At 33.3% G+C, this 13,907-nt stretch overlaps 1 protein-coding gene across 1 annotated transcript in view; it reads right to left on the bottom strand.

The window, feature by feature from the left end:
• The window catches only part of LOC107720468 (uncharacterized), a 35,594-nt gene that overhangs the window by 15,126 nt on the left and 6,561 nt on the right, over positions 1-13,907 (bottom strand). The window contains exons 5-18 of the mRNA XM_016528186.1: positions 13,060-13,140; positions 11,415-11,508; positions 10,648-10,793; positions 10,532-10,567; positions 9,375-9,425; positions 9,235-9,285; positions 8,263-8,313; positions 8,081-8,158; positions 7,952-7,999; positions 3,788-3,817; positions 3,624-3,704; positions 3,447-3,494; positions 2,958-3,014; positions 2,693-2,761 (exon numbers count right to left, since the gene is read on the bottom strand). Coding sequence (XP_016383672.1) covers positions 2,693-2,761; positions 2,958-3,014; positions 3,447-3,494; positions 3,624-3,704; positions 3,788-3,817; positions 7,952-7,999; positions 8,081-8,158; positions 8,263-8,313; positions 9,235-9,285; positions 9,375-9,425; positions 10,532-10,567; positions 10,648-10,793; positions 11,415-11,508; positions 13,060-13,140 — 921 coding nt within the window. The remainder of the gene's footprint in view (positions 1-2,692; positions 2,762-2,957; positions 3,015-3,446; positions 3,495-3,623; positions 3,705-3,787; positions 3,818-7,951; positions 8,000-8,080; positions 8,159-8,262; positions 8,314-9,234; positions 9,286-9,374; positions 9,426-10,531; positions 10,568-10,647; positions 10,794-11,414; positions 11,509-13,059; positions 13,141-13,907) is intronic.

Genomic DNA, 13,907 nt, shown 5'->3' with positions numbered 1-13,907 from the left:
AGCACTACCACACTGAGCACAGGTGCCCCACAAGGCTGTGTGCTCAGCCCGCTGCTCTTCACGCTGCTGACCCACGACTGCACTGCCAAGTTCAGCTCCAACCACATCATCAAGTTTGCTGATGACACAACTGTGGTAGGTCTCATCAGCAACAATGATGAAACACCCTACAGAAAGGAAGTGGCACAACTGGTTGAATGGTGTGGAGCAAACAACCTGTCCCTCAATGTGAGTAAGACAAAGGAGGTTGTGATGGACTTCAGGAGAAACTCTGTTTACCACCCCCCACTGACCATCGACAGCTCGACTGTGGACAGAGTCAGCAGCACTAAATTCCTGGGAGTGCACATAACAGAAGACCTCACCTGTACCACCAACACTACATCACTCTCCATAAAGGTGCAACAGCGGCTCCACTTCCTGCGCCGAGCCGACGTAAAAGAGCAAGTATCCCTCCACCCATCCTCACCACATTCTATAGGGGAACCATTGAGAGTGTGCTGACCAGCTGCATCACTGTCTGGTACGGGAACTGCAGTGCTGCTGACCGCAAGACCCTACAGCGGACAGTGAACACAGCTGCAAAGATCATCGGTGCCCCTCTCCCCTCCATTCTGGACATTTTCCTTGCACGATGCTCCAGTAAAGCTACCAGTATCGTGAAAGACCCCACCCATCCCTCCCACAGTCTCTTTCAGCTCTTGCCATCAGAAAGACGGTACCGGAGCATCAGGGCCCACTCTGCAAGACTGCTCAACAGCTTTTTCCCCCAGGCTGTGAGAGCCCTCAATTCTAATCACCTCACCCCCCTCTGAAACCTCATCCACAACCCTATCTCCTGAAACCAGGATCCTCTCTCCCCCCTTCACGCCACACCACACCACATGCACCACATGAAAACTGTTGAAAACCTCAAGAAAATTGTACAATTCTGAGTGCTACACACAGGTGAGTGGGCTGGACAAACCACCTGTAGAAAATCGCTCTCTTTCCTCTCTATATGACACTTTCTTATAAACACTCCATGTTACAAGGACTTAATAAGATAACAAATGTTTACTTGTGATTGCACCACAAATCATACTGCACTACTTACTTCTTAACCTTAAATGCCTCTTTTGCACAATATCATGCACAGTCATTATGTAAAGTACTTGTATAGAACACAGCTGCAAAGATCATCGGTGCCCCTCTCCCCTCCATTCTGGACATTTTCTTTGCATGATGCTCCAGTAAAGCTACCGGTATCGTGAAAGACCCCACCCATTCCTCCCACAGTCTCTTCCAGCTCTTGCCATCAGAAAGATGGTAGAGCAGCATCAGGGCCCACTCTGCAAAACTGCTCAACAGCTCCGTATAGTCAACTATTTATAGTATATGTATAGTTAGATTACCGCTTCAGATAGTTAGCTATGTAGGTCTAAAAATTGTTCTTACGTCTAGTGTTGTATGTTTATATTATGTTTATTTATGTAGCACCGTGGTCCTGCGAGACACGACATTTCGTTCCACTGTATGTCCACACATGTAGTGGAATGACAATAAAGCTCAACTTGACTTGACTTCACTTGACTACTCCCTACGAATAAATGTTATAAATATGGTAATATTTTTAGAAAAATGGACTTACACCACTAGACTATGCTGCTTTGGGAAAAGATGTGCGAGTTATTATACTGTTTTTGTTATTGTTTCTATACAATTGGCAATCCAGATTCATCTCTTGTAGACCAGTTTGATTTGATTGAATTGAATTGAATTTTTTTTTTTTTTATGTCAGATTAATCTCCTGAAGACTTTTTTTTTAATTTGAATAAAAATAAAATATAATTCAAATATTATATTATTAATTAATAAAACATTTTATTTTATTCACAGATTCATCTCCTGTAAGCAACATTTATTAATTTAATTCAATTTCATTATTTTGATGTCAGATTAATTTCCTGAATAACTATTTTATTTTATTTTATTTTATTCCCAGATTCATCTCCTGTAAGTCAGATATATTATTTAATTTAAATTCATCTAATTGTGCTTTTTTCGTTTTGTTTTATTTTGATTCCAGATCTCCTGTAGAGCTACTTTTCTTTATTTTATTTTATTTTGATTTCAGATTAATCTCCTGTAGACTTAATTTAATTTAATTTAATTTAGTTTCTCACAGCATTTTGCCCTGTATGTTTTGATTTTGAGATCACATGACCAGATAAACACTGCTCAATCTCAGTCACTCTTATCAGACACCCTCTCCTGTCAGAAAATGAATTATGGCTCATTAATGCAGATGTGAGTGTGTGTGCGAGTGTGTGTGCGCGTTTTTGTGACAAATGAGGACATAAATTTGTATAATGACAAGGGTATAACATAGGTATTACAAGGAGAAGGTGACTTTTCAGGACATTACCCCATGTCCCCACTTTTCAAAATTCATATAAATCACACAGAATGGAGTGTATTGAAAATCTGAAATAGCACAAAGTTTCCTGTGAGGGGTAGGTTTAGGGGTAGGGTTGGTGTAGGGCAATAGAATATACGGTCTGTACAGTATAAAAACCATTACGCCTATGGGATGTCCCCACTTTTCACAAAAACAAACCTGTGTGTGTGTGTTTGTGTGTGAATGACATCCAGAAGTGAAGTTCAGTGTCAGTATAAAGTCCAAGATCACTGTCAGAAAAAGCTGATTCACCTGATGACTGTCATGGACTGAAGCGCCAAGATCCAGATCTCCTTCCAGAAAGGGATCTTTGGGGAAGGACTGCAAACAGTAGAGACATGGTTTCAAATAAGATCAATTCAAATAGGTTTGATCAATGAATATGATCATGATATGTCAAAACAGCCCAAATCTTGTAGCTTTACATTCTTTCCGTTGATCATTTGAATATATTTTCTGGTCTCTCTTCACTCCTGTACATACGGTTAAAATGTCTGCAAAAGGCCAATGAAAATACCTTTGATTCCATCAATGGAGGACCATTCACTGATTTCAGACCAACTGCAAACGTATCCTAAAGAAATCAGCAGAGCAGTTATACTTTTATAGTTTTTATTCATATTACTTATTTTTATATCTTCTGTTTTCATTTTCATTTTAGTAAGTACGTTTTAGTAATGTTTTGTCTGTTTTTGTATATAACATTATTATATATTGTATATTGTTATAGTTATACAGTATATATATTTAGTAAGGTTTTGTCTGTGTGTATATATATATATATATATATATATATATAAGTTTTAGTTGATAAAAACCCTGGAGCAAAGGTTAAAAGATGTGGATTAAAACATAAAAATAAAAAAAATAGCCAAAAGCTTTGATTAATTTTAGTCCTGAATGTCTTAAGAACCGCTTCCGGTTGGTTTATGAATTCAAAATCCAGGCTTTAAATCTAAAGCACACATTATATTTCCAATAAACATGCAAACACAGAATATATTACCTTTGATGGTCGGTGTGGCACAGAAGGCTTGAATTTCTGTGGCTGCTTCTGTAAAAATATAAAATAAAATAATAAGTAACTAACTAAATAAATAAATACATTTTAGAGAGCAGACACTGAGTTCAAATCACAGCAGACTAAAAATCACTGCAAAAGAAAAATATTGTGTGTTTGTACTGGTTTGCAGTCCACATCTTCTGCTTTCTTCTCTCTCAAGGCCACGAGATCAGCATGTTTCCATGAGGACGTTAAATCATCCTAATATGACAATTAAATGTGACGATTAAATCAACTGTTGCTCATCTCTAACATCAATAAACTGATTCCTGAAATGAACAAACCTTATAGTCTGGAGCTTCAGCAGATTTCACCTGGAGATGTAAATGAATATCATAATCGTGAACGATATCACGTGTTAAAGTTGGCTTGACAAAATAATGGCACGTATTATAAATTACTGGCAGATAGTTTTCCCATCAGCCAGTAACTATACATTCTGTGCTGTAGAACAAAATGTGAAAGGATCTTTCAGTACTTTTATTGACACAAATTTCAAAATCTCATCTCTTTCGCTCTCAGATGAGAGTTATACTGTAGCTTAATGTGGTAATTATCTATCTGAAGTAATGTATTGCACTTTAAATACCAGAAATGGTAAATGAAAGTGTTAAATGAAAATTATTGACAGGTTTATTATAATAACAGGGTTCGTACAGATACTGTACAATGAAATTCCAGGACTTTCAATGACTTTTCAAGCACTACTTTTTTTGGTTTTCAAACAATATCTTATCTTTCAAATTCTAAAAAAAGATAAATAGATCAATAAACATATAGGGTACACCGGGGCTAAAGGTGCCCCGGGGTAAAAGGCGCCTTTGATATTATTTTCATCTAAACCACTAGATGGCACAAAAACGTGGCGTAGCACTTTCCAAAACATCCGCTTTTCAAGATGCACGTGTATATTTGTCTGATCCTTGACGCGATCGCGCGCAGCAGCGCAAAGTTGATTCTGTGCTTACTTGATCTAATATTTGATGGGTTTTTTTTGTAAGTTGTAGATTTAAGTAGCAAATTAGAATTGCTAAAATTAATGCATATATATTGAGACAAAGGTCTTTATGATTTTCACTTATGATAATTAAAGCAACAGTTTTTAAATAACGAAAGAATATGTAAAAGTATGGAATTTGGGGTAAAAAGTGCCCCCGCTGTTGGGGCTAAAGGCGCACAGTAATTAAATACATGATAATTAATAGATGGCTGACTTTTTCATTTGTTGACATTCAGATGGTAAATATCATATATTATGTTGGGTGTCCATATTAGAGATAATCACCATGTTTAGAATGAAACCATCATATTTAAAAACATGATATTAATCATATCATATAATAACATATAATTTGTTGCTACTGCTGTAAATATATATTCAATTATCATTGGATCTCCTTCAATACTTTCAGAATCTTTAATTATTAAAATGATTTTGTTTCTGTATTTAAAAAAAATATATATTTTTATATTAACATATTTTAATGACAGTATATTTATTGAACAAAAAATAATTATTTTATTTTTCCAAAAAAGCAGAAAATAGTACAAACTTTGCTAAAGTGATTGTTTTGAACAAGTAATAACTTAGACATTATTTTAAAAAATCAACATTATTTTAGCTGAAGTATTTGTATCAATACTGTGGGCCTTTTACCCCGTGCATAAAAGGCCCATCTTGCCAACTCATACATTAATAAGATTTTTAAACAAAATAAACAACTTGAATGATTTATTTTCACACAAAATCTGTTGCTCCGTTAATGTTCAATACAAACGTATATATATTATTTTCTGCAATTATACATTTTAGGCGCAGTGAAAAGCACATTTTTTCTTTTTGGAGTGCCTTTAGCCCCGTTGAACCCTACTAATAAAACAAAATGGCCAAAATAAAGTTGAAGCACATGCAAAGTAGGCTATGCAATGACGTCAACATTAAAAACTGGGAACATTAAAAAAGGCCTAAAATTGATCAACCACTTCAGTGAAGGTTACATAGTTACGCCAGTAGGTGGCGGCAAGGGAATGACTTTAAAAGCGAATTAGTACTCATTCAAAAGTGAAGTAAGGTTTGTAAACAAGGAAATTCTTTGAACAACACGGACATGCAAAGCTGAGTCTGACGAAAGAGATCAAAGCATTGCAGCGCTGAAAACCCCTTTATTATGAAGTTATCATCGCTTTCCTCATTCAGACTGATTCTTTTCATACACGCCCTGCTGAAAAAAAACAGCATATGCTGGTTAGGTATGTTTTGACGCTGGGATGCTGGTTTAAGCTGGTCCTTTGCTGGTTTAAGTTGGCCCTTTGATGGTTTAAGCTGGTCCTTTGATGGTTTATGCTGGTCCTTTGATGGTTTATGCTGGTCCTTTTGCTGGTTTATGCTGGTAATGTGCTGGCTTAAACTGGTCCTTTGCTGGTTTATGCTGGTCCTTTTGCTGGTTTAAGCTGGTCCTTTGCTGGTTTAAGCTGGTCCTTTTGCTGGTTTATGCTGGTCATGTGCTGGCAAAGGAGCAGCATCCCAGCGTCAAAACATACCTAACCAGCATATGCTGTTTTTTTCAACAGGGATATGATTGACCTGAACAATGAAAGCTGAATCACATATATGCAAATATGCGATAACGCGCACAGTATTGACTTCCAGAGAAACAAGTGCAAAAACCATCTTGAGAATTTTGTCTTTGAACTTCCGCTTTTGCGAAAGCTCTGTAGGCTATATTTCTATAGCCGTGTTCGAACAGTATTCGTTTCTCATGCATTTGTCAAACCGTCCGACTCCACATCTGTGAATTTACAAGAAGAGACCAATACAAACTTCACTGCTTTCAGAGCGCTGTTGAGCTTCGCTGTAAATTGCACACATTTTAAAGGTACATTCATCATGGAAATGCTGGAAAGTGTTTACAAGAACAATATTTAATCACCACAGTGAGTGGAGGCTGTTAAGAACAAAAAGGAGAAAGAGAAACCAAGCTATGCTTTCGTCATGTAGAAACAAGAGGCTGCATTAACATATTCCTGCTTATTTCCCCCATTTTTAACATGATTTTGAGATAAAACGCAAGACAGAAAACCATTTTATCTATAGCGCGTCTATCTTCCTATTTTTAAATAGGAGATTTAATAATTAAATATTAAATAGGATATTATTATTACATTACATATGACTTTATTCTCATTATTCCAAGCATGTGCAATTTTATTTGCAGCACATCCCAATCATGCGACTGACCGCGCGTTCCCACAAAATAAGAATAAATCGCCACCAGAAAGCTTGAGTTTTATCAGCGAGGTGCCATGCACATTTTTACAGACGTCCACATGAGAAACACGTCCGAATAGGGCTTATGGCATCCTGACAGCACACGTCCATCACAGAGACGTCTGTTTGACCTCTGCATTACATCTGCAAGACGTATTTTTTGGAGTGTTTGCTCATCTGCAATTCGTCTATAGGACGTTTCCTATCAGATGTCAAATAGACGTTTAGAAGATGTCTTTCTGATTTAGAATGCATGTAAAACTGAGATCTTAAAGACGTCTATCAGATGTTTGTACACAGCAGATGCTTTCCAGATGAAGAGATCTTTAACAGACTTCTCGCAGATGTACATGTGTTATCTGGGTAAGCGCAGCTCTGAAAAGGGGTGGGGCTACACAAAGTCTACATCAGCGTTAACTTTGTGTGAAAAGATGTGTGTTTATTGAAAATAATTAAACACTTATGTCATATATGCAGCCTTTCAATAATTTTAAGCACTTTTCAAGTACCGCTTCAGGAATATTGCTATTTTCAAGGGTTTTCCAGGCCCTTTTTGAACTTAAAGCACTTTAATCACCTTGTACGAACCCTGTAATAATAATTACAAATATTGTGTCCAAAAAATGGACATGAGCAGACTAGACTTTTGTCTTAGGGTTAAAGTAAAGCTGCTGGAAACATTAAAATAAAATGGGTTACAAGAGATGGATCTGGAATTAATATAATACAATAAAAAATAAATTAAAAAAAATCAGAATGAGACCTGGAGTTGAGTTAAGTTAAGTTATATTATTTTTGGGAAATACTGCAACGCATTTAATACATTCTATTATTTATATATTATGCATACAATACATTATATTATCTTACATATTATTTATAATGTAATGTATAAATTTGAAATTTATACATTATGCATTTATAAATGATAAATTACTAAATTAAGTATTATATAATGCATATATATTATATAATACTTATTTAATGTTTTAAAACAAATTTTTAATAAAACTTTAATTAAAAATATTTTAAATTAAAATCATTTTATTATTTGAAAGGTAAAAAGTATGAAGATCATTCTTTGTTTTATGAAGTAAATATTATATTATAACTCTTTTATTATTATTATTTTATTATTTTTTTCAAATAGCGTTATCGGTCCACGCAGATCATGTTTTACCTTCGAGCCTCTGCGGTGTGTAATAATCTTGGGTTTTGACGGTTTCTTCTGTTCAGAGAAAAAAAATCAATCTGCTATGAAATACATAAATCTGAAACTATAATGATTCAGAAATAACGAGCTTCATACCGATTTGTACTCGGCAGCTTCATTCTGCTCTTCTTCTTCTTCATCTGGAGCCAAAAACTCATCCGTGCCGTTAATGAGCTTCAACACATTACAGAAATCATTACAGAAAGAATGAATATGATCTGCAGATCAACAAAACAAACACCCGACTCTGACAGTTATCTGAGGTTGAAGATATTCACCTTTGAGCCTCGATTCGTCTCGGAGCTCTTCACTTCATCTCCAGGTTTATCCTGAAATCACAGACATTGAGTTTTTATGTGTCATTTCTTTAATGGTATAATATTTTTCCCCAGGTTAACATGCAAAAAACAAACAAACAAACAATACTATAACTATAATTAAGCCATTCAGTGATTCTGCTGCTGGACTGGTCATTTGCAACTGTGAGATATAAATGTGTAATTTTGACTTTCTCTTTCGCAATCATGCAATTCTGAGAAATTAGCAGCCTTTTGTCTTAGGGCTAAAGAGCGCTGGAAAAAGTACTGGAAACATTAAAATTAAATTGGTGTACAGGAGATGAATCTGGAGTAAAATAAAAAAAAATAAAAAAAATGGTGTACAGATGATGAATCTGGAGTAAAAATAAAATAATAAAAGAGAAATTGGTGTACAGATGATGAATCTGAAATAAAATAAAAGTTGGAAATATTGCAATATATATAATACATTTATATTATAATGTATAAATTACAATAGATACATAATTATACATAAAATTATTATAAATTATAAAAATATATAATACGCATTTCATTTTTAATAAAATAATTTATAAATAATTATTTAAAAATACAAAACATATTGTATTTATAATAAATTATTTTATCTTTAAATTATTACAATTATTGTAATTGTATGATGACTGTAATCGTAATGTTTTACCTTAGAGCCTAATTCTGAGTTTTTATTTTTTTCCCGAATTGTGAGTTTTCATACATTATGTTGTTTTTTAGGATTAAAAGAATTGTTCTTAAACTTAACTGATAATGTCCTGACAGACAATTACCAGCATCTTTTTATTAATTTGAATTGAATTTAACAGATTTTTAATTTAACATCTTTTGCATTGTTCAGATTATTTTGCAGTGTAGTGGCGGATAAATCTCACACTTCTCCTTCAGCAAGCGTCGTTATTTGTCTTGATTTACCTTTGAGCTCCTCCTGATCAGCAGCGAGTGTCTCAGTTTCCTTCCCAGAGTCTGAAAGATCAGCAGAGATGCACAAGCACACGTGAAGGAGGACAAGCACACGCTCAGAGTCACGCTGAGGTCGCGGATTCACATCGTACCTGCTTCCCGTTCCTCTTCAGATCAGCGCCTCCATCAGACGCCTCTGTAATCTAGAGCCAGAGGTCAACAGTGTTATGAGAGAGATCTTTAGTTAGCTCGTGTGTTCTGGGCGGCTGCCAGGACATTACTGTGTGTTTGCTAATGTGTTCAGTGCATTTTAGTGCATTTCACAACCTCTTCATCTGAAACACAGCAACAAAAGCTCAAAGAAAATACAGACTACATGAATTAATCTGCACTGTGCTGAGGATAAATATGCCGACCACAATGTTTTGTAAGGTTAATTATTGTAATGTAAATTAAATGTAATGTTTTTACAAACTTTATTTAATTTTTTTGGTTAAATTATTTAGGTCTACATTTGGGAAGTTTGGAACTACATCATTTATTTTATTAATATTTAATATTTTATATTCTATTTAAATTTAATATGATGATTATTATTATTAAATTGAATTGAAGTTTTAAAAAGGTTTATTTGTTTGTTTGTTTGTTAAATGATTTTGGTCTCCATTTGAGAAGTTTTCACTACATCAGTGCTATTTTAGCATTATTTATATACTATTATAGTTTTTACTAATATTTTATATATTAGATTCTATTTTTATATATTTTCAGCTTTCAATTTACCATCAGTTTTCAAATTTACCATTTTGTTTTTACCATCAAATGATTGATTTAATCAATCGCTTATTTATGATTATTACTATTATTAGTATTAGTATTTTATTTTCATTATGTTTTTTTTTATTATTACTCATCAATTTAATTTTATTCTTTTTTTTTTGTTATGTGCTTTTGTCAGTTTTTATTTGCATTTTTTTATGTTTATTTTTTTTCTTCAATTTTCAGGGTTATTATCAATAACTAAAACTAAAATGATAAATGTGTCACTTGAATTAAAATAAACATTATATTAACTATAATAGTATATTAAAATATTAACTATAATACTACATTGATAATAATAAAATAACACGGGTTTAAATTCTAGTTTTTATTGATTTCCAGTTAGTAATTTTAGTGCTTCAAGTTTTCCTAAACAAACATGAGAAATGTTGCCTTGGAATAACTAGTTCACCTAATATTTGCAATAAATTGTATTTCAGCTTTATTTCAGTAACAGACAGAGCTGTGATCTGAAGGAAGGACTCACCCGCACAGAGTCTCTCCGAAGCCTGAGCTTGCCAGCCTGCAACAGACACAGAGCATCTCAGTGTTTCTGTGCATCGGTGTGCTGTACTACAGTTCAGATAATCAGAGAGAACTTACTGGTTTCCATTCTGGAGAAAGTTCTGGACTGTGTTCAGGCCAGTCCTCCACACACCTTTCCTGTAAATCATGTTTGAAGCATGCAGGTGTATGTATAAATAATGCATAACAACGTAATATGAATCCACATGAGGGTGTTTCTTCCACTACACGGGGATTTTTTTATTTTTAACTCACAATAAACTTTTTCCTTGTTACATGAAGGACCAGTTAAAACCTGTCCTGGAGACTTTTCAACCTGCCTTTATTTTTTTCTTTTCTTTTCTTTTCTTTTCTTTTCTTTTCAATTAATTAATTAATTAATTAATTTTTTTATTAATGTCTTTTATTTACAGAATTGTCAAGTTATGCAAAATATATACAAATTCTAAGGAAACCATATTCTACAAATGTTTATATCATTATTTTTATATAAATAAAAAAATATTATTTTTAATTAAATAAATACATATTTGTATTAAATGATTTATATATTATTTCATTTTATTTTTAATTAATTAATTAATTATTATTATTATTTTTTAATAAATGTCTTTTATTGACTATTCTACAAATGTTCATATCATTATTTTTATATAAATAAAATGCATTATTTGTAATTAATTAAATAAATAAATACATATTTGTATTAAATTATTTATACATTATATATATTTTTTTTTCTCCCAAACCAACTAAAACTTGTAAACTTGAGATTGTAAAATGATGATTGAGGAAGAAAAAACTCGGCAAAACCAGGCTGTAGCTGGTGAAACACCCTCAGAAACACAGGGACCGGCTAAAATGCAGCACACAAACCTGACCGATGAGAAGAACGTCCTCATAAACCGGCGGATCGCTCTCCATCGCAGCCGTCGTGATCTGACAGATCATAACAACACGCTTCATCACAGCGTCAAGCACAGAGAACATTTCACAAACAGTCTGGAGTCTTATAGTGTAGACATCAGCACACAGACGGCGCGTAATAACACATGAAGATTATTACATTCACTGTTAGTTCAAACATGCAATAATCCCCACAGAGTGGGGAAAAATACATACAACGTACATAAAATGCACACGATTTCATCGTGGATTGTGAAAATTGGGTGTTTCATATCAGAATCAGAGACGACTTTTCCTGCTTTGTTGTGATTACTGGACAAAGATGAACTATTGTCAAGATTTTAGAAAGATTCACCTAGATTTGACTATTTGACCTTTAACCAAAAGCACACAGCCTGAGACGAAACACCAGCAGAAGAAACCTGCTTCAAAGGCAGAGCAAATGACTGACATATTTTGAAAACAAACATCTTTATTCTTTAGAATAATATTTACTGATAGATTGTGCACACAAAGACCAGAAAAGTGCTTAAATAAAACAATAAAAGCAAATATGGTACAGATTTACTTCATGTTGATATTAAATTTGGATATTTATAAATTAAATTTAATTCTGAAATGGATAATTTAAGAAGTCATGAAGGCTAGTACAACTTTAATAATGATTTGTACAATAGTTGATAAAAAAATTAATTATATTTTACCATTCAATGATTTAAATTCACTTATTATTATTATTTAAATTCACTTGTTTATTATTATTATTAGTAGTAGTAGTATTTAAATAATAATATAAATAAATGTATTTGTATAAAAAAAATATATACTGCAAGGAGGAATGGCAGAGGATCCCCAAATCCATGTGTGAAAAACTTGTTGCATCTTTCCTAAAAAGACTCATGGCTGTATTAGATCAAATGGGTGCTTCTACTAAATACTGAGCATTTTTCAGTTTTTCTTTTTTAATAAATCTGCAAAGATGTCAACAATTCTGTGTTTTTCTGTCAATATGGGGTGCTGTGTGTACATTAATGAGGAAAAAAAATTAACTTAAATGATTTTAGCAAATGGCTGCAATATAACAAAGAGTGAAAAATTTAAGGGGGTCTGAATACTTTCCGTACCCACTGTATATATAAATTATTATTTTTTTGTTACTTGCTTGTCATGCCCCTTTTTTATTTCTCTCTGTACTACACCTTTAAGCTTATACAAAATATAGCAACATAAAAAAAAATAAATAAAAATCAAATACTTACAATCAACTAGATACTGTAAAAAAAAAATAATAATAAAATAAAAAATTTCTTTCCTCTACAGTTTTGTTTTGTTTTATGCAAATGGACATTATATTGTATTTGCTTTTCCGTGTTTGCATGTCATGCTTTTGTAGCAGTAAGAAAAGACGAGGTGAAAAGCAAAGAAGAGAGAGAAAGACGAGATGATGAACTAGTCTGGATCTGATCTGAACACCAGCAGAAGAACGAGTGGCAGCACAAAACTGAAGATTCTCATCAGAGACAAACATCAGCTAGAGCTCATCTACGAAAGGGATAGCAGTGAAACTGAAGAGAGCTAGAGTACCTGAGAGAGAGCAGGAGGCTGGAGGAGGCTCTTCGGGGGTTTACTGCGAGGACCAGCTTTGGGCGGACGCCTCCTGAACATCTACAAGAAGAACATATTATAATAAGGTCTAATAAAGCCCTAAAGAGCCCATGAAATGATCTGATGAGCGCAGGTTTCCTTCTGTGTCGATGTGCACCACCAGGCAAACGTTTGTCAACAGGAAGATGTGTTTTAAAGAAGTCTCTTCTGCTCACCGAGACTGCATTTATTTGATTAAAAATACAAAAAATACAGTAAAAGTTGTGAAATATTATTATAATTTAATACAGCTGTTTTCTGTGTGAATATGTGTTAAACTGTAATTTATTTCTGTGATCAAAGCTGTATTTTCAGCCTTCAGTGTCACGTGATCTTCAGAAATCATTCTAATATGCTGCTTTGCTGCTCAAGAAACATTTCTGATTATTATTATTAATAATAATATTTAAAAAAAAAAAATTTCAGGATTCTTTGATGAATAGAAAGATCAGCATGTATCTGAAATAAAAAGCTTTTGTAACATTATACACTCTACCATTGAAAAAGCTGGGAGTCAGTATAATTAAAAATTAATTAAATAATTAATTGAATTAATACTTTTATTTAGTAAGGACGCTTTAAATTGATCAAAAGTCATGATAAAGACATTTAGAATGTTACAAAAGATTTCTATGTCAGATAAATGAACTTTCTATTCATCAAAGAAACCTGAAAAAATTCTACTCAACATAATAAAAATAATTTGAGCAGCAGATCAGCATATTAGAATGATTTCTGAAGATCATGTGACACTGAAGACTGGAGTAATGATGCTGAAAATACAGCTG

Source organism: Sinocyclocheilus rhinocerous, unplaced genomic scaffold, assembly GCF_001515625.1.
Source record: "Sinocyclocheilus rhinocerous isolate Xijiao unplaced genomic scaffold, SAMN03320098_v1.1 scaffold691, whole genome shotgun sequence".
Lineage (NCBI taxonomy): Eukaryota > Metazoa > Chordata > Actinopteri > Cypriniformes > Cyprinidae > Sinocyclocheilus > Sinocyclocheilus rhinocerous.
This window is presented reverse-complemented; position numbering and strand designations above follow the sequence as displayed.